Source organism: Carcharodon carcharias, chromosome 12 (genome assembly GCF_017639515.1).
Source record: "Carcharodon carcharias isolate sCarCar2 chromosome 12, sCarCar2.pri, whole genome shotgun sequence".
In the NCBI taxonomy this organism is placed as follows: domain Eukaryota; kingdom Metazoa; phylum Chordata; class Chondrichthyes; order Lamniformes; family Lamnidae; genus Carcharodon; species Carcharodon carcharias.
Window position 1 is genome coordinate 114,351,267 of NC_054478.1, and position 18,962 is coordinate 114,370,228.

The 18,962-nt window shown below is 42.2% G+C and overlaps 1 protein-coding gene across 1 annotated transcript in view; it reads left to right on the top strand.

Moving 5' to 3' along the window:
* Positions 1-18,962, top strand: part of map2 (microtubule-associated protein 2) — a 362,870-nt gene that overhangs the window by 306,022 nt on the left and 37,886 nt on the right. The window contains exon 12 of the mRNA XM_041201434.1: positions 2,812-2,959. Coding sequence (XP_041057368.1) covers positions 2,812-2,959 — 148 coding nt within the window. The remainder of the gene's footprint in view (positions 1-2,811; positions 2,960-18,962) is intronic.

Sequence of the window (18,962 nt, forward strand, 5' to 3'; positions counted from 1 at the left end):
ATAATCTGTCATCAATATGATGAAAATAAAACAGTGCAATAATGATGGGAGAAATTTAGGATACATTTTATTTTCTTCACAAAGTTGCTCTTTGTTCTCATTCAATCATAACATTCTGTCAGATCTGACAGATGTCTTACTAACCTAAAGATTTGCTACTGGTGATATTAGCAAATAAAACTGTATGAATTTGTATGGCATTCTTTTTTCACTGTGTTAATGCAGTTACCTTCTAGTATATTTTAAATGGATCAATGTCTCTACTAAAATGATGAACATTTGCAGGGGTACAAAACATGGAAGTGTTGTGAACTGTGAGGATGATAAGTGTAGAATTTCAGGAATTCATAGACAGGTTGGTGGAATGGGTGGACGACTGGCAAATGAAATTTAACGCATAACAGTGTGAAGTGCAGCAAGAAAATATAAAATAAAGGGTACAATTCTAAAGAGGGAGGGAATTCTAAAGGAGGTAGAGGGATCTGTGTGTATGTGCATAAATCATTGAAGCTGTAGGACCAGGTTGAGGAGTGGTGAATAAAGCATACAGCATCCTAGGCTTTATTAATAGGAACATAGAGTAGAAAAAGCAACTTATGTTAAACTTATTTAGAATACTGATTCAGCCTCAACTGGAGTATTGTGCCCAGCCCTGGGCACCACACTTTAGAAAAGATGTGAAGGCATTAGAGAGAGTGCAGAAAAGATTTACGAGAATGGTACCAGGGATGAGGAACTTCAATTATGTAGATAGATTGGAGAAGTTGAGACTGTTTTTCTTGGAGAAGGTTGAAAAGTGATTTGATGGAGGTATTCAAAATCATGAAGGGTCTGGACAAAGGAAGGGAAAACTGTGCCCATTGGTGGAATGATTGAGAACAAGAAGGCACAGATTTACAATTATTAGCAAAAGAAGCAGTGGTGACATGAGAAAAAATTCTTTTCATGCAGTGAGTGGTTAGGATCTGGAACCACTGCCTGCGAAAGTGGTGGAGGCAGATTCAATTGAGCATTCAAGAGGGAATTGGATTGTTATCTGAAAAGGAAGCATGTGCAGGGTTATGGGAGAAGGCAGGGGAGTGGCACTAGGTAAATTGCTTTTACAGAAAGCCAGCGTAGACACAATTGGCCAAATGGTTGTAACAATTCTGTGATAGGAATTTATTAAGTATTCATTCATGAATATCTGCAACAGTAATTTTTTATTATTATTTTGTGAAAATGAAACATTTGTATTGTTGTGCAAGTTTAAAACAAAACAAACCATGAAATCTATTTTTGTGGTTTTGCAGTCTAGGCTTTTGAGAATCTCTCATTGGGTTCCTTCTTGAATGCCAATAACATCACTCTTCCAACAAACTCATTGGTGAATGTGCTGCATTAGATATCTATGTTCTTTTATCAATACATTTTTCAGTGCAGTGCAGAGACTTGTTTTTGCAGATTTCTCTGCAACTATTAGTTCTAATTCTCCATATATCATCTAAATACATGATTAGCAAGGCATAGAGTACAAGAGCAGGGAAGTTATGCTAGAACCATATAGAACACTAGTTAGACTGCAGCTAAAGTAGTGCATATATTTCTGACCTTTGGATTAGAGAGCGTACAGAGGAAATTTACAAGGATTTGCTAGGTATGGAGTTAGATATGAAGAAAGGTCAGATAGGCTGGAGTTGTTTTCATTGGAACATAGGAAGCTGAGGAGAGATTTACTTGAATAAATTTTGAGGGGTTTAGGTCGGACAGAAAGGATCTATTTTGGTTAGCAAAGAGGACAATAACTAGGGGTCATAGATTTAAAATAATTAGTAAAAGGATTAGAGGTATGTCGAGACCTTTCCTTTCACCCAGAGAGTGATAGGGATCTGGAACTCTCTGCCTGAAAGGGTGGTAGAGGCAGAAACCCACATTGCATTTAAAAAAAAACACTTGAATATGCAGTTAAGATGCTGTAGCCTTCACGGCTATGGACCAAGATCTGGATGATGGGAATAGGCTGGATGGACATGTTGGCCCAAAAGGCCTCATTCTGCACGATAAGCTTTCTATGTTTCTATGAAACCTGGAATACCTGAGGGCAGAATTTATAAGAAGGCACTTTTGTAAAACTGTTAATAGCCAAGCAGTTGCTTGAGAAAGTGTCATTTGCATGGATCTTTGGATATGGAGAGGTAGAAAGATTTGACCTTGTTTTAACGATACTATGAAACCACAATGATGCTTGGCCAAAAAGTGGGCTCTATTTCCTTTTAAAATATGCATAATGATTTCAATTGTGTCATTTAAATTTTACTAAAAGTTTTTTCTTTAGAAGTGTAACAGGAACTATAGTAGAATACATTGTCTTATGTATATTGTACCAGTATCAAAATCTATGTTGAACTGACAGGAAACCATCTGAAAAGTCACTTAAGAGTTCTGACAGCGCTACATGGCGCTGAAAAATATTCTGCTCCCCTTAAACTTTTAGATCCACATCCCTGCAGGTGTATGTGAGCTTTCAGAAATTGACTGCACTGTGGGGTTTTCTAGTTGTGCTTTACCAGTGAGTTTTAAAGACATTGGAACTAAAAAGGCTCACAACATCTTAAAATCACAAAATGCTACAGTCAGGGAATGGGGGAGGTGGGAGGGGGAGTTGTTTACAGAGTAATGATTTATTCTTGGGGAACAAGCTGAATGTTTGATTTCTCTTCGATTGAGTAGTTCTAGATTTAATTTCCAAATGCCTGGATGTTTGTTTCTGTTTCAGGCCACTGTTATTGAAAGAAGTTTTTAGGTGCTAATGACACAATTTGCTCTCTGCAGGATGCTGCAATGAGGAGCCCAGAGAAGCGTTCTGCCCTACCCAGACCTTCTTCCATCCTATCCACTCGCCGGGCTCCACCAGAAGAAAAAGATGCACATTTTGTTCCTGCTACAAGCCCAGTTTATCCAGCACCAAGACGACCAACAAGTTAGTTTTTGTATTTAATTTTGAAACCTTAAGAATAACTCCTTTTGAATAATATGCCCTATAATATAGAATTTTCAATGCATGAGATGCAAGTGTTATACAGGAAAACCATAAAACATTACCATTGTATTTCCCATGTGTGCACTTTGTACTAATTCAACAATGTCAGGATGATTCTTGATATGCAACATGCTCAGTTATTTTAATACTATTATATGAAGATAATTAATGTCAAGGAAAACTAAAAATAGTGGCATTCCATTTTCAAGACCTAACCAGCATTGCAAATATAATGTTTATCTCCCAGGATAGTTATTTGGCTAATTATGGTTATTCCAGCTTTTACTAAAGCTGCCCAGGGTGTCTTTTAATGGTGTTTAATTCATATTGAGGCAAATGGCAATATAAAAGTATAAAACATTCACTGAATGTTGCTTAAAAAATATTGGGTTTTCATGTTGGTGTAGTTTCATTAGTGAAATGGTCCGATCTTCACTTTAGCTATGGTCGCATTTGATCATTGCCAATAGCAAATCAAGCTTTTGTTTTCCATAGCTGATTTAAATAGCAATGAAACCTTGTATGCTGTGGCTTTAAAACAACAAATTAAGTCAGAATGTTTTGCTGCAAGACACATTATTTAGGGGATTCCCAAACCTCAATATTTACAAGGATGGATTTGAGGGTGAATATTTGGTTGGGGGGGGTGGTGTTGGTGGTGGTGGAGGTGCATTGGGGCTCGAAGGCTCCCAACAAGGTTGAATTTGACAGCAGAATCTCATTATCATTTTTAGATCAGTTTTCTGCCTGGCGGCTGACCAAATTGACAGCTTGGCCAGCAGCCAAAGGAAATCAAGTGGTAGGATTCTGCAGCTGGGGACCCTTGGGGATGGAACCCAGCAATTTGGTGGAGAGGTGGTAGGTGATTGGGGTGGGGTGGAGAAGAGAGGACATTATGGTGGGTGTGGAGTAGGGCGCGGATTGGATATCAGGACATGCACAGGGAACGGGGTAAAAAGAGTACTTTGCTTCCCTCCTATCCCATAAGGAGTCCTGGGAAAGACATTTTCCTTGTGGAGTCAGCAGTTCCTACCTCCTTTCTCCTGGAAAATCTGCACAGCAGTAGTGACTTTTACATCAGGTTCCCAGTTGCACTGTGGGAACCCAATTTAACTATGTTAATGAAATGTCCTGTCTCACCATGTCAGGTCACTCAAAAACCACAAAACCTGCCATCATAAATATAGCAGTAGGAGCATGCATGGAGTAATGATTCACACATTTGAAATTTTAATATTCCTCCACCTCCATTGTTAATACCAAGGCCTATTCATCACACAATTTTCAAAATGAAAATCCATGATGTTAATAAGGCCCTCATAATCTTATAGGCCTTGGTACGAGCTTGGTCCAGTTTCTCCTGGCAGCTGGTTTCAACGTTAGTTTGGGACTTGCTATCTGTTCCTCTCCCATGCTGCTTCTGCTGGCAACACCTTTCAACTCTGGAGCGCACTGACCCAGTGAATCAAACTTTGTGGGTGTGTGTGTACGCACATGCGTTCCCTCTCTAGACCCCTGTTGCTAGGCAATAGCACAGTTGTTTTTTACCTTGTTGTTTTAATTCCCCTTCAACAGTCATAAATCTCATTAAAAGGCAGGCGTCTTTTAAAGTGAAACTAAAACTCAGGTTTCATCCTTTTAACCCACAAGTACAAATTAAACTTAAACTTAAATATACCTTATTCCTAATACACCCAAATGCACATATGGCTCACTTAAACTATCTCTATTTTCTAACACCTTCTCCCTTGAAAGAAAGCAAGCTTCACAACAGTTGAAGATTTCTTTACAATGGCCTTACATCTGCTTCACACAAACTTATCATAAACCTCTAACAATAGCTTATTACATATATGAATATATTTTCCATCTTGTTCCACAATTACATATAATGTACAATTACAAACATTTAAGCAAAACAAAGTCAATCAATATAAGATTAGCAGAATTTGTACATCATAGCATTATCATAACTCGACCCTTATTTTTAGAAACATAGAAACTAGGAGCAGGAGTAGGCCATTCGGCCCTTCGAGCCTGCTCCGCCATTCATTATGATCATGGCTGATCATCCAACTCAATAGCCTGCTCCCGCTTTCTCCCCATACCCTTTGATCACTTATGCCCCAAGAGATCTAACTCCTTCTTGAAAGCATACAATGTTTTGGTCTCAACTACTTTCTGTGGTAATGAATTTCACAGGCTCACCACTGTCTGGGTGAAAACATTTCTCCTCATCTCAGTCCTAAATGGTCCATCCCATATCCTCAGATTGTGACCCCTGGTTCTGGACTCCCCCACCATCGGGAACATCCTTCCTGCATCTACCCTGTCTAGTCCTGTTAGAATTTTATAGGTTTCTATGATAAGGAGACCAAAACTGCACACAATATTTCAGGTGTGGTCTCACCAAGGCCCTGTACATTTGCAGCAAGACATCCCTGTTCCTGTACTCGAATCCTCTGGCTGTGAAGGCCAACGTACCATTTGCCTTCTTTACTGCCTGCTGCACCTGCATGCTTACCTTCAGCGACTGGTGTACGAGGACACCCAGGTCTCATTGCCCATTCCCCTCTCTCAATTTATAGCCATTCATATAATAATCTGCCTTCCTGTTTATTCTACCAAAATGGATAACCTCACATTTATCCACATTATCCTGCATCTGCCATGCATTTGCCCACTCACTCAGCTTGTCCAAATCACACTGAAGCATCACTGTATCCTTCGCACCCAGCTTTGTGTCATCTGCAAATTTGGAGATATTACATTTAATTCCTTCATCTAAATCATTAATATATATTATGAATAACTGGGGGTCCCAGCACCGATCCCTGCAGTACCCACTAGTCACTGCCTGCCATTCGGAAAAAGACCCGTTTATTCCTACTCTTTGTTTCCTGTCTGCCAACCAGTTTTCCATCCATCTCAATACACTACCCCCAATCCCATGCACTTTAATTTTGCACGCCAATCTCTTATGTGGGACCTTTTCGAAAGCCTTCTGAAAGTCCAAATAAACCACATCCACTGGCTCTCCCTTATCAACTCTACTAGCTGTATCCTCGAAAAATTCCAGTAGATTTGTCAAGTATGATTTCCCTTTCATAAACCTTGCTGACTCTGTCTGATTCTGCCACTGTTTTCCATGTGCTCAGCTACTAAATCTTTTATAATGGACTCTAGAATTTTCCCCACTACTGACGTCAGGCTGACTGGTCTATAATTCCCTATTTTCTCTCTGCCTCCTTTTTTAAATATTGGGGTTACATTAGCTACCCTCCAATCTGTAAGAACTGTTCCAAAGTCTGTAGAATCTCGGAAGATGACCACCAATGCATCCACTATGTCTAGGACCACTTCCTTAAGTACTCTGGGATGTAGATTATCAGGCCCCGGGGATTTATCAGCCTTCAATCCTATCAATTTCCCCAACACCATTTCCCTCCTAATACTGATTTCTTTCAGTTCCTCCCTCTCACTAAACCCTGTGTTCCCCAACATTTCTGGTATGTTATTAGTGTCCTCCTTTGTGAAGACAGAACTAAAGTATGTATTTAGTTGGTCAGCCATTTCTTTGCTCCCCATTATAAATTCCACTTAAAGGGACCTACATTTGTCGTCTTCAATCTTTTTTTCTTCACATATCTATAGAAACTTTTACAGTCAGTTTTTATGTTCCCTGCAAGCTTACTCTCATACTCTATTTTCCCCTCCTTAATCAATCTCTTGGTCCTCCTTTGCTGAATTCTAAACTGCTCCTAATCCTCAGGTCTGTTGTTTTTTCTGGCCAATTTGTATGCCTCTTCCTTGCATCTAATACTATCTCTAATTTACCTTGTAAGCCATGGTTTGGCCATCTTTCCTGTTTTACTTTTGTGCCAGACAGGAATAAACAATTGTTGCAGTTCACCCATGCACTCTTTGAATGTTTGCCATTGTCTATCCACTGTCATCCCCTTAAGTAACATTTCCCAATCCATCATAGCCAACTCATGCCACATACCATCACAGTTTCCTTTATTAAGGTTCAGGATGCAAGTCTCAGAATCAACTACGTCACTGTCCATTTTGATGAAGGATTCTATCATATTATGGTTGCTCATCCCCAAGGGGCCTTGCACACCTAGATTTCCAATGATTCCTTTCTCATTACACAATACCCAGTCAAGTATGGCCTGTTTTCTTAACAAAAACAGAATTACCTGGAAAAACTCAGCAGGTCTGGCAGCATCGGCGGAGAAGAAAAGAGTTGACGTTTCGAGTCCTCATGACCCTTCGACAGAACTTGAGTTCGAGTCCAGGAAAGAGCTGAAATATGTTTTCTTGTTGGTTTCTCAATGTATTGGTCCAGAAAAACATCCCGTATACACTCCAAGAATTCCTCCTCTACGCTATTGTTACTAATTTGATTTGACAATCTATATGCAGATTAAAGTCATTCATGATTACAGATGTTCCTTTATTACATGCGCCTCTAATTTCCTGTTTAGGGCCATTCCCAACATCACCACTACAGTTTGGGGGTCTATATACAACCCCCACTAAAGTTTTTTGCCCCTTAGTGTTTCTCAGCTCTACCCATACAGATTCCACATCGTCTGAGCTAATATCTTTCCTCACTATTGCTTTAATTTCCTCTTTAACTAGCAAAGCAACTCCACCGCCTTTTCCTTTTTGTCAGTCCTTCCTAAATACTGAATACCCCTAGATGTTCAGTTCCCATCCCTGGTCACCCCGCAGCCATGTCTCCTTAATCTCGACTATATCATACCTGTTTACATCTATTTGCACGGTTAATTCATCCACTTTATTGCAAATGCTCCTTGCGTTAAGGCACAAAGCCTTAAGGCTTGTCTTTTTAACATTACTTGTCCCGTTCCCACTATTTTTCACTGAGGCCCTGTTTGATTCTTGCCCTTGATTTCTCTATCACTTTTCTTATTCTGCTTTCTGTCTTTTGTTCTTGTCTTTGATTCCCCTTCCTCTGACTCCTTGCATAGATTCCCATCCCCATGCCTTTTTAGTTTAAATCCTACCCAACCTCTCTAACAAATATTCCCCCTAGGACATCAGTCTCGGTCCTGCCCAGGTGTAACCCGTCCAGTTTGCACTGGTCCCTCCTCCCCCAGAACCGGTCCCAATGTCCCAGGAATCTGAAACCCTCCCCTTCACATCATCTCTTCAGCCATGTATTCATCCAATATATCCTACTATTTCTACTCTGACTAGCACGTGGCACTGATAGTTATCCTGAGATCACTACCTTTGAGGCCCTACTTGTCAACTTACTTCCTAACCCCCTATATTCTGCTTTTAGGACCTCATCCCTTTTTTTAACCTATGTTGTTTGTACCAATGTGTACCACGACCACTGACTGTTCACCCTCCCCCTTCAGAATGTCCTCTAGCCACTCTGAGACATCCATGACCTTAGTACCAGGGAGGCAACATACCATCCTAGAGTCTTGTTTGCAGTCACAGAAATGTCTATCTATTCCCCTTACAATTGAATCCCCTATAACTATTGCATTCGCACACTTTTTACTCATCCCCTATGTAGCAAAGCCAACCGCGGTGCAACAAATTTAGCTGTTGCTGCTTTCTCCTGAGAGACCTTTCCCCCCAACAGTAGCCAAAGCAGTATATCTGTTTTGCAGGGGAATAGCCACAGGAGATTCGTGCACTGCCTGCCTAAGCCTCTTGCTTTGCCTGGTAGTCACCGATTCCCTTCCTGCCTGTGGACTCTTAGCCTGCAGTGTGACCACCTCTCTATTCATGCTATCCATGATACTTTCTGTCTTGCGCATGCTCCACAGTGTCCCCAATCGCCACTCCAGCTCCAAAACCTGGGCTTCCAGCAGCTGGAGACATTTCCTACACACATGCTGGCCCCGGGCACTGGAAATGTGCCCAGCTTCTCACGTACAGCAAGAAAAGCACACCACGGCTTTGAGCTCTCCTGCCAGGACTTACCCCTTTAAATTAAATTAAACCTTTTGGAAGCTACTTAATACCAATTACTCTTGGGCCCTTCTTCCCTGCTCCTCGTTGTTACAGATTATAGCCCCTACAAATGATGAACCACAAAATAAGACCTTAAAAACTAAAAGCAATAAAAGGCTTACCTGGCCGTACTCATGGTACTCAAAGGATCACCCTGTTCCCTCCTCACCGAACTCCCTCAGTCACCCCTGCTCTCCCAGCTTCTCTTCAACTCCCGACTCCTCTCGCGCTTCTCTTCAACTCCTGACTGCTCTCGTGCTCCTTTTCAACTCCCAGCTTCTCTCACGCTCCTTTTGAACTCCTGACTCCTCTTATTTCCAGTCCTTAGCTCAGCAAAAAATGTTTCATTTAAGTCCATGGCCCAATCGCACTTTTCATTAGCTGTCGGGGTAATCACATCCTCAAGCTCATTTTCCGAACACAAATGCGGTAACCTCTCATTTCAATTTAGCAAAGTCAAAGTGGCATTTTTGTGCATTAACAGCACATTTCCTCTCTAAGCAAAATCTCTTTTAGCCATTTCAAGGATGTTGTTGAGATTCTTTTTATGTTCACACAAATGTTTTTCATGCTCCTGCTTAGTTTGATCTTTAAATTTTTTATGATCTTGTTGTTTCTCTTAATTCCATTTTGAACAGGTTTTCCCGCTTCTTTTTGAGCAGTGTCAATTATTTTCTCCCTGTGGAGTTTCACTGTTTATTCTAACCGTTCAACTCTTTTGCACAATCTACAAACTATATCATGCCTTTCCTCTACAGTTTTTGAATGGTGTTTTGCAAACTGTCCACTTGCCTGGATTCCAATTGCTGTATTTTGTGTATTAGCACCGGCAAGAATTTGTAAATCAGTGTCTCTGATCATTGTGTTACTCTCAATAAGAGGTTATGGTGGAAAAATTAATCCAGGCTGGTCTTTGGGTTCAAGCTGGTTTATTTCAAGACAACTCCTCAGTGCTCTTGACATGATGTTCCAGCTGCATCTTTTTATTCTGTTTAGATAGGTTAATCAATGTCCATCACCTGTTTAACTAGCAATTGTCTTTAACAAGGTGATTGCCATATTAACACATTGACCTGGAAGGGTCATTTTGTGATATCAGTCCTTTCGTTGACAGTTATCAATTTCCAATTCTTCAGGCACTTTTAGTTGTTTTCATATTGTCCATTATTGAGGTTGATATACCAGTAGTGTTACTTGGACCAGTTCTTTGCTCAACTGGAAAACAATTTAGCAAGGAGTTTTTACTCACAGGAACAACTTCAGAACTGTGACACACCATGCCATACATCTTCTCTTTCATTTTCTCAGATTGTTTCAAAGTTCGAGAATCTCTTGTTCTTTTCACGACAAAGTTCTAAGAGTTTGTTCGTTTTGGTTTTTAATTCTGCAACCAATCAATTATTTTGAGTTAACAACAATTCCTTTTCTTGTTCAAGGTATTTTCCATGATATTTCACAGAGACTACTGATGCTTGAAGTTCAAGTTTTAATTGAAGATTGGCCATGATTAAATTTGCTTCTACAAGTTTATCATTTAGAAATTTCAAGTCCTCAGTCAAATAATCTGCTCTCTGTGACTGCTTCTCAATTGTTCTCACCAATTCTCTCTTTTGATTAGCAAACTCCTCTTTCATATATAAAAGTTGGTTTTCTACTTTAGTCATTTTGTCCTTCAATTGCTTGTTATCAGCAACAAGTGTTTCATTTTTGGCCATATTAGTTTTCTGAAGTTTAAGATTAGCATTACTCACTGCCTGCTGCAATGCAGTCATTGCCACATTACTGTCTCCACTCGCCAAATCATTACACAGAATAAAATCTACCCCTTCATTGGTGATCTAGGAATACTTCCCACCATAACAATTTGGTTTACAAATTGACTTTGTAAGTTAACTTTACACAAAGAAACAGGTTCATAAATTCCCTTAATACCTCTTATTAATACTTCCTACTTCATAAAACCGTCCGGAACACACATTGTATCTAAAGCCACCGTCAATGATTGATCCGCCCTAGTATGTCTCAAAATTTTGATCTGTTTACTTATTTTGTTGGAGGAGTAAAGGAACACTTCTCCATTCAAGACAAAACACCCAGAACTTCAAATAACCTGACTTCCTTTACCAGTAACCAAAGGAGAATTCTCTAGACTATCCTGAACCATATCCCCTTTTTCTGTAGGTTCTGAGGGAACACATTTCACCTGTACCACTGCTACAGCTTTAACAACCATTTCCTTTTCTAATGCAACCTTTCCTGTGAATTCCTTAGATGTTCCTACTACTGCAATAGGTCTACCACTTAGGCTCCAACAATCTGCCCTAAGATGTCCCACCTTGTTACAAAGGAGACACTTCGGTTTTTGAATCTCACTTTCACCCTCAGCACCTTCCTTTCTGGTCTGAGGAGAATTTTCCCAGGAATTCCTAACTGACCCTTCTTTTCCCTGGCTATTTGCCTTCCTTTCACCTTCCCATCTTCTATCCTTCTCAGGTTTGCAGGGATGCCAGAAAAAGGGTTTGGATCTATGGGTCAGTTCATAATCATTGGTCATCTCTGCTGCCTGCCAAGCTGTTTTAACTCTGGTCTTCAACGTGGGTTTTAACTACAGGAGGAAGTGAATCTTAAAATCCTGTAAGAGATTTATTTCTCTAAGAGGTTCAGATGTTGTCCCTATCTTTAATACCAATATACAATGGTGAAAATTACTCTGCTTCACCCTCTCAAATTCCATGTATGTCTTCCTAGTCTGTTTCCTTACATTTTGAAATTTCTGCCTGTACACCTCGGGAACCAGTTCATATGCACTTAGAATAGCCTTTTTGTCCTGCATCATAGTCCACAGAGACCTCCTCTGACAGTGATGCATAAATCTCATGAGCTCTATGCACCAATCTACTTTGTAAGAGCAATGTCCAGATTTTTTTTGGCCACTTCATTTGCTTACCCACCTTTTCAAACAAAATAAAGAATGTCTCAACATCGCTTTCCTCAAACTTCGGGAGGGCTTGTACAAATTTAAACATCCCCCTACTGGGCTTTGGTTTGGAGGTGGTTGTTTCACCATCAGAACCTTGTTCAGCATCTGAGGCCATGCTTTTAACGTCCAGCCTTTTAAGTCAGTATTCCCTTTTGCATTCCTTCTCTCTCTCCTCCATTGCTAACTTCTCCCTCTGGAGCTCAAGTTCTCTTCTCTTATCTCACCCCCTTTCTTTCTCCTGCTTTTCTGCTTGCTCCCTTTGAAGTGCTCTCTCTTTTTCCTTTTCCTCTAGCCTTTTCAACTCCAACTATCTTTTTCTTTTTCTTTCACCTCCAATTCAATTTTTTTTCATTTGCAACTGAATCTTAGCTTATTCAGTTGATATACCCTCTGGAGAACATGGTCCCTATAGTATCCCTTCCAATTTCAAATGCCGCACTATTACCTCAACTATATCTGCTTTCCTTGCCCCAATGGGTAATTCTAACTCCAGCTTATCCACCAATTCCATTATCTTATTCTTGGTTAATTTCTGTAAACCAGTCAAAGTTACACCTTACATCTGTGAAAAAAAAATCTGAGCAACTTCCAAAGCCATTATGAATTCCAATCTGTATAACAGACCTCACAGCAACTCCAATTCCTATGTCCAGCACCTCAGTACCTCCACGTACTCATTGAAATGATTCACAGATCCCGCTAATGCTCAAGAATTTCCAATCCCACAAGAGATCTCACCTTATAACTATGATGCCAGATGAGCCTCCACTCGATGATCCCAATTGATGTTACTACTGGGCAAATTTGATCCTAGGGAACCCAGCTTGATGGATCCGACCTTCTATTTTTTGTTTTGAAACATGGAGAGTAGCTAGTGAACAGAGTCAAGGAATCACCTGATGAACTTTTAACAAAAGAAAAAAACATTTATTAAACAAACGAAAAAATGAAGTATATTACACCCACCAATGCCCTTTACAGATATATACAGATTTGTAAGGATAACACAAGTTACAAAAGCTATGTTATACTCTAATGTCCACAGTGAGTACACAGTCCATGCAAACCAATAGGTGACCTGTGGTCAGGCACACCACAATCTGAAAGCAAGTGACAGATGCCAAGCCAAATGGATGCTATGGATCCCTCATCAACAACCCCCAGACACATGCCACGTCGTGAGCCAATTGTTCTAACTGAACTCCATCTTTCACATGAGAGTTTCCAATCTCCACTCTTGGAATCATCTCCAAATTGATGCTTCCATTCAGACGCCTTCCACAAAGGTCCATCTCTAGGGTTTCACACACGCGCATTCATGCTTCCTTCCATGCACACACTCAAATGCTCAGCCATACTAACAGAATACCACTGCTTCACATGCTCATAATAAAGAGTTACAGACCTTTAGCTGCCTCCTTGGATCTTCTGGCTTCTTGCAAGCCTATATTGCTTTAAATCTGCATCCTGCAGCTTCTCTTGCTTGGAGTCTTTCTCTGTTTCTCATTCATAACCACTAAACAGGACCTTTTACAGATTCCTGCTTGGTCTCTTTGAATAGAAGATCATGTTGGGACCCTATTCTGTTTTTTGAGAAAACTTGCTTCCTGCAGTTCCCTTCTGTCCAGCTTCTTCTGGCAGCTGATTTCAACTTTAATTTGGGACTTGCCATCTGTCCCTATGCTGCTTCTTCTGGCAATTACTTTCAACTCTGGAGTACACTGACCAACTGAACTCAAATTGCTTACTTATAAAAACAAAAAAACTGCGGATGCTGGAAATCCAAAACAAAAACAAAAACAGAATTACCTGGAAAAACTCAGCAGGTCTGGCAGCATCGGCGGAGAAGAAAAGAGTTGACGTTTCGAGTCCTCATGACCCTTCGACAGAACTTGAGTTCGAGTCTAAGAAAGAGTTGAAATATAAGCTGGTTTAAGGTGTGTGTGTGAGGGGGCGGAGAGAGAGAAAGAGAAGTGGAGTGGGGGTGTGGTCGTAGGGACAAACAAGCAGTGATAGAAGCAGATCATCAAAAGATGTCAACAACAATAGTACAAAAGAACACATAGGTGTTAAAGTTGGTGATATTATCTAAACGAATGTGCTAATTAAGAATGGATGGTAGGGCAGTCAAGGTATAGCTCTAGTTGGGGTGGGGAGAGCATAAAAGATTAAAAAAAAAAAAATTTTTTTTTAAAAAATAATGGAAATAGGTGGGAAAAGGAAAATCTTTATAATTTATTGGAAAAAAAAAAAGGGAAGGGGGGAGAGAGCTCACGACCTAAAGTTGTTGAATTCAATATTCAGTCCAGAAGGCTGTAAAGTGCCTAGTCGGAAGATGAGGTGTTGTTCCTCCAGTTTGCGTTGGGCTTCACTGGAACAATGCAGCAAGCCAAGGACAGACATGTGGGCAAGAGAGCAGGGTGGAGTGTTAAAATGGCAAGTGACAGGGAGGTTTGGGTCATTCTTGCAGACAGACCACAGGTGTTCTGCAAAGCGGTTGCCCAGTTTACGTTTGGTCTCTCCAATGTAGAGGAGACCACATTGGGAGCAACGAATGCAGTAGACTAAGTTGGGGGAAATGCAAGTGAAATGCTGCTTCACTTGAAAGGAGTGTTTGGGTCCTTGGACGGTGAGGAGAGAGGAAGTAAAGGGGCAGGTGTTGCATCTTTTGCGTGGGCATGGGGTGGTGCCATAGGAGGGTGTTGAGGAGTAGGGGGTGATGGAGGAGTGGACCAGGGTGTCCCGGAGGGAGCGATCCCTACGGAATGCCGATAGGGGAGGGTGAAGGGAAGATGTGTTTGGTAGTGGCATCATGCTGGAGTTGGCGGAAATGGCGGAGGATGATCTTTTGAATGCGGAGGCTGGTGGGGTGATAAGTGAGGACAGGGGGACCCTATCATGTTTCTGGGAGGGAGGAGAAGGCGTGAGGGCGGATGCGCGGGAGATGGGCCGGACACGGTTGAGGGCCCTGTCAACGACCGTGGGTGGAAAACCTCGGTTAAGAAAGAAGGAGGACATGTCAGAGGAACTGTTTTTGAATGTAGCATCATCGGAACAGATGCGACGGAGGTGAAGGAACTGAGAGAATGGGATGGACTCCTTACAGGAAGCGGGGTGTGAGGAGCTGTAGTCGAGATAGCTGTGGGAGTCGGTGGGTTTGTAATGGATATTGATGGACAGTCTATCACCAGAGATTGAGACAGAGAGGTCAAGGAAGGGAAGGGAAGTGTCAGAGATGGACCACGTGAAAATGATGGAGGGGTGGAGATTGGAAGCAAAATTAATAAATTTTTCCAGGTCCCGACGAGAGCGGCACCGAAGTAATTATCAATGTACCGGAGAAAGAGTTGAGGAAGGGGGCCGGAGTAGGACTGGAACAAGGAATGTTCCACATACCCCATAAAGAGACAGGCATAGCTGGGGCCCATGCAGGTACCCATAGCCATCAAGCCATTGTTTCCAGGACTGTCAATGACCTCATCTCCTCTGGGGATCTCCCTCCCACAGCTCCCAACCTGATAGTCGCCCAACCTCGCACGGCCTGCTTCTATCTCCTACCCAAAATCCACAAACAGAACTGCCCCGGTAGACCGATCGTCTCAGCTTGCTCCTGCCCCACAGAACTCATTTCTCGTTATCTTGACTCCCTTCTCTCTCCCCTTGTCCAGTCCCTTCCCAGCTACATCCATGATTCCTCTGACACCTTACGTCACATCAACAATTTCCAGTTCCCTGGCCCCAACCGCTTCCTCTTCACCATGGACGTCCAATCCCTCTACACCTCCATCCCTCACCAGGATGGTCTGAGGGCCCTTAGCTTCTTCCTCAAACAGAGGCCGAACAATCCCCATCCACCACTACTCTCCTCCGTCTGGCTGAACTTGTTCTCACGCTGAACAATTTCTCCTTCAACTCCTCTCACTTCCTCCAAATAAAAGGTGTGGCTATGGGTACCCGCATGGGCCCCAGCTATGCCTGTCTCTTTATGGGGTATGTGGAACATTCCTTGTTCCAGTCCTACTCCGGCCCCCTTCCACAACTCTTTCTCCGGTACATTGATGATTACTTCGGTGTCGCTTCATGCTCTCGTCGGGACTTGGAAAAATTTATTAATTTTGCTTCCAATCTCCACCCCTCCATCATTTTCACGTGGTCCATCTCTGACACTTCCCTTCCCTTCCTTGACCTCTCTGTCTCAATCTCTGGTGATAGACTGTCCACCAATATCCATTACAAACTCACCGACTCCCACAGCTATCTCGACTACAGCTCCTCACAGCCCGCTTCCTGTAAGAACTCCATCCCATTCTCTCAGTTCCTTCGCCTCCGTCGCATCTGTTCCTATGATGCTACCTTCAAAAACAGTTCCTCTGACATGTCCTCCTTCTTCCTTAACCGAGGTTTTCCACCCACGGTCGTTGACAGGGCCCTCAACCGTGTCCGGCCCATCTCCCGCGCATCCGCCCTCACGCCTTCTCCTCCCTCCCAGAAACATGATAGGGTCCCCCTTGTCCTCACTTATCACCCCACCAGCCTCCGCATTCAAAGGATCATCCTCCGCCATTTCCGCCAACTCCAGCATGATGCCACCACCAAACACATCTTCCCTTCACCCCCCCTATCGGCATTCCGTAGGGATCGCTCCCTCCGGGACACCCTGGTCCACTCCTCCATCACCCCCTATTCCTCAACCACCTCCTATGGCACCAACCCATGCCCACGCAAAAGATGCAACACCTGCCCCTTCACTTCCTCTCTCCTCACCGTCCAAGGACCCAAACACTCCTTTCAAGTGAAGCAGCATTTCACTTGCATTTCCCCCAACTTAGTCTACTGCATTCGTTGCTCCCAATGTGGTCTCCTCTACATTGGAGAGACCAAACGTAAACTGGGCAAACGCTTTGCAGAACACCTGTGGTCTGTCTGCAAGAATGACCCAAACCTCCCTGTCGCTTGCCATTTTAACACTCTACCCTGCTCTCTTGCCCACATGTCTGTCCTTGGCTTGCTGCATTGTTCCAGTGAAGCCCAACGCAAACTGGAGGAACAACACCTCATCTTCCGACTAGGCACTTTACAGCCTTCCGGACTGAATACGGAATTCAACAACTTTAGGTCGTGAGCTCCCTCCCCCATCCCCACCCCCTTTCTGTTTCCCCCTTCCCTTTTTTTTTCCAATAAATTATAAAGATTTTCCTTTTCCCACCTATTTCCATTATTTAAAAAAAAACATTTTTTTTTTTTACATCTTTTATGCTCTCCCCACCCCCATTAGAGCTATACCTTGACTGCCCTACCATCCATTCTTAATTAGCATATTCGTTTAGATAATATCACCAACTTTAACTTTAACACCTATGTGTTCTTTTATTCTATTGTTGTTGACATCTTTTGATGATCTGCTTCTTTCACTGCTTGTTTGTCCCTACGACCACACCCCCACTCCACTTCTCTCTCTCTCTCTCCGCCCCCCCCACACACACACCTTAAACCAGCTTATATTTCAACTCTTTCTTAGACTCGAACTCAAGTTCTGTCGAAGGGTCATGAGGACTCGAAACGTCAACTCTTTTCTTCTCCGCCGATGCTGCCAGACCTGCTGAGTTTTTCCAGGTAATTCTGTTTTTGTTTTTGTTTCAAATTGCTTTCTGGCTGTCTGTCTGTCTGTGTGTGTGTGGCCTACCTTTCTGGACCTCTGTTTCCTAACACAAACATGGGCTGGTTGGGTACGCTCTGTACCTTGCTCATTGCGAACAGTAGCTTGGACATGCTGTCTGATACAATCCGCCAGTCTTTGGGATGAATGGCCTACATACCTAGCATCACACTGGCACTGAAATTCATATACCACATTACTCATTTGTGTGATAGGCAGAATGTTTTTTTAGCTTGACAGCAGCATCCTGTTCCTGGTGAATACCGCTTATCTTGCTACTGCATAATAGCAGCGTGAAACAGCTAGCTTCACCTGTTGCTCAAATTTTTTAGATACCTTGCCCTTCCAAGTTAAACTGAGGTTGACTGGGTACTTTCCAGGGCAGAAAGTGACAGTCATAGGCGAGTTCATGAGTTCGCGAGAGTGCAAAATGATCTGATCAGGGTAGCCATTCTCCTGCAGGATAACTTTGATGTGGCCTATTTCAGCACTGAGCTTGCATGGTGAACAATTGGCTCAGTCCTATTTACAAGGTTGTTGATAAGACAAATCTTATTCGGTGGAGCTGTAAGAATCTCAACGCATATATTGATCAGTGAAGGTAGGCTTGCGGGAGACTGGGAGCGAACCTGCCGGCATATTTTTCAACTAGTACATCTAGGAATGGGAGTTTCCATTTCAAAGGTGAATTTGAGCGCAAATTGGAGCCCATTAAAACATATAAGGAAATTATTACATACAGCTGTGAATTTAAATAGTAACTTTGAGCAACAGGTGAAATCAGCTGTGTCACTGTGAACTGGAAGCTACATATATTAATACACAGGGCCCTGTTCTTTGCAGACAGAAAGAACATGTAAACACATTGTGCCTATTTCAGCTAAACAAAATACATGACAGCCATTCACTGACTGATTTCTCAGTGCAATGTCTTGACCAATCAGGGTCAAGCTGCCTGGTTTGAATTTTAAACAATGCTTGGCAGTTAACTGTCAGTCACCATCACTGGTGCATTCTTCATGGAAACGCCTCTACCAATCAGAGTCCACTTGCCAACCAATCAGCACTCTGTTCACATACATTATAAATTGTTGTTTTCCCCTTACATTGTTAATCTTGTGAAGTCTCCTGATGAGTGCAAGGCTAAAAGCTTCAACATGTCTCTTTTTTTCAGCAATACATATCAAAATTATATTATCTGCTACCAGATGTCCTAAGGACAGCTGTCCCAAAATTTATCGTGGGTTCTAGCAATCTTGCATCATAACAATGTAATAAAATTCAAATGTAAGCACTTGCAT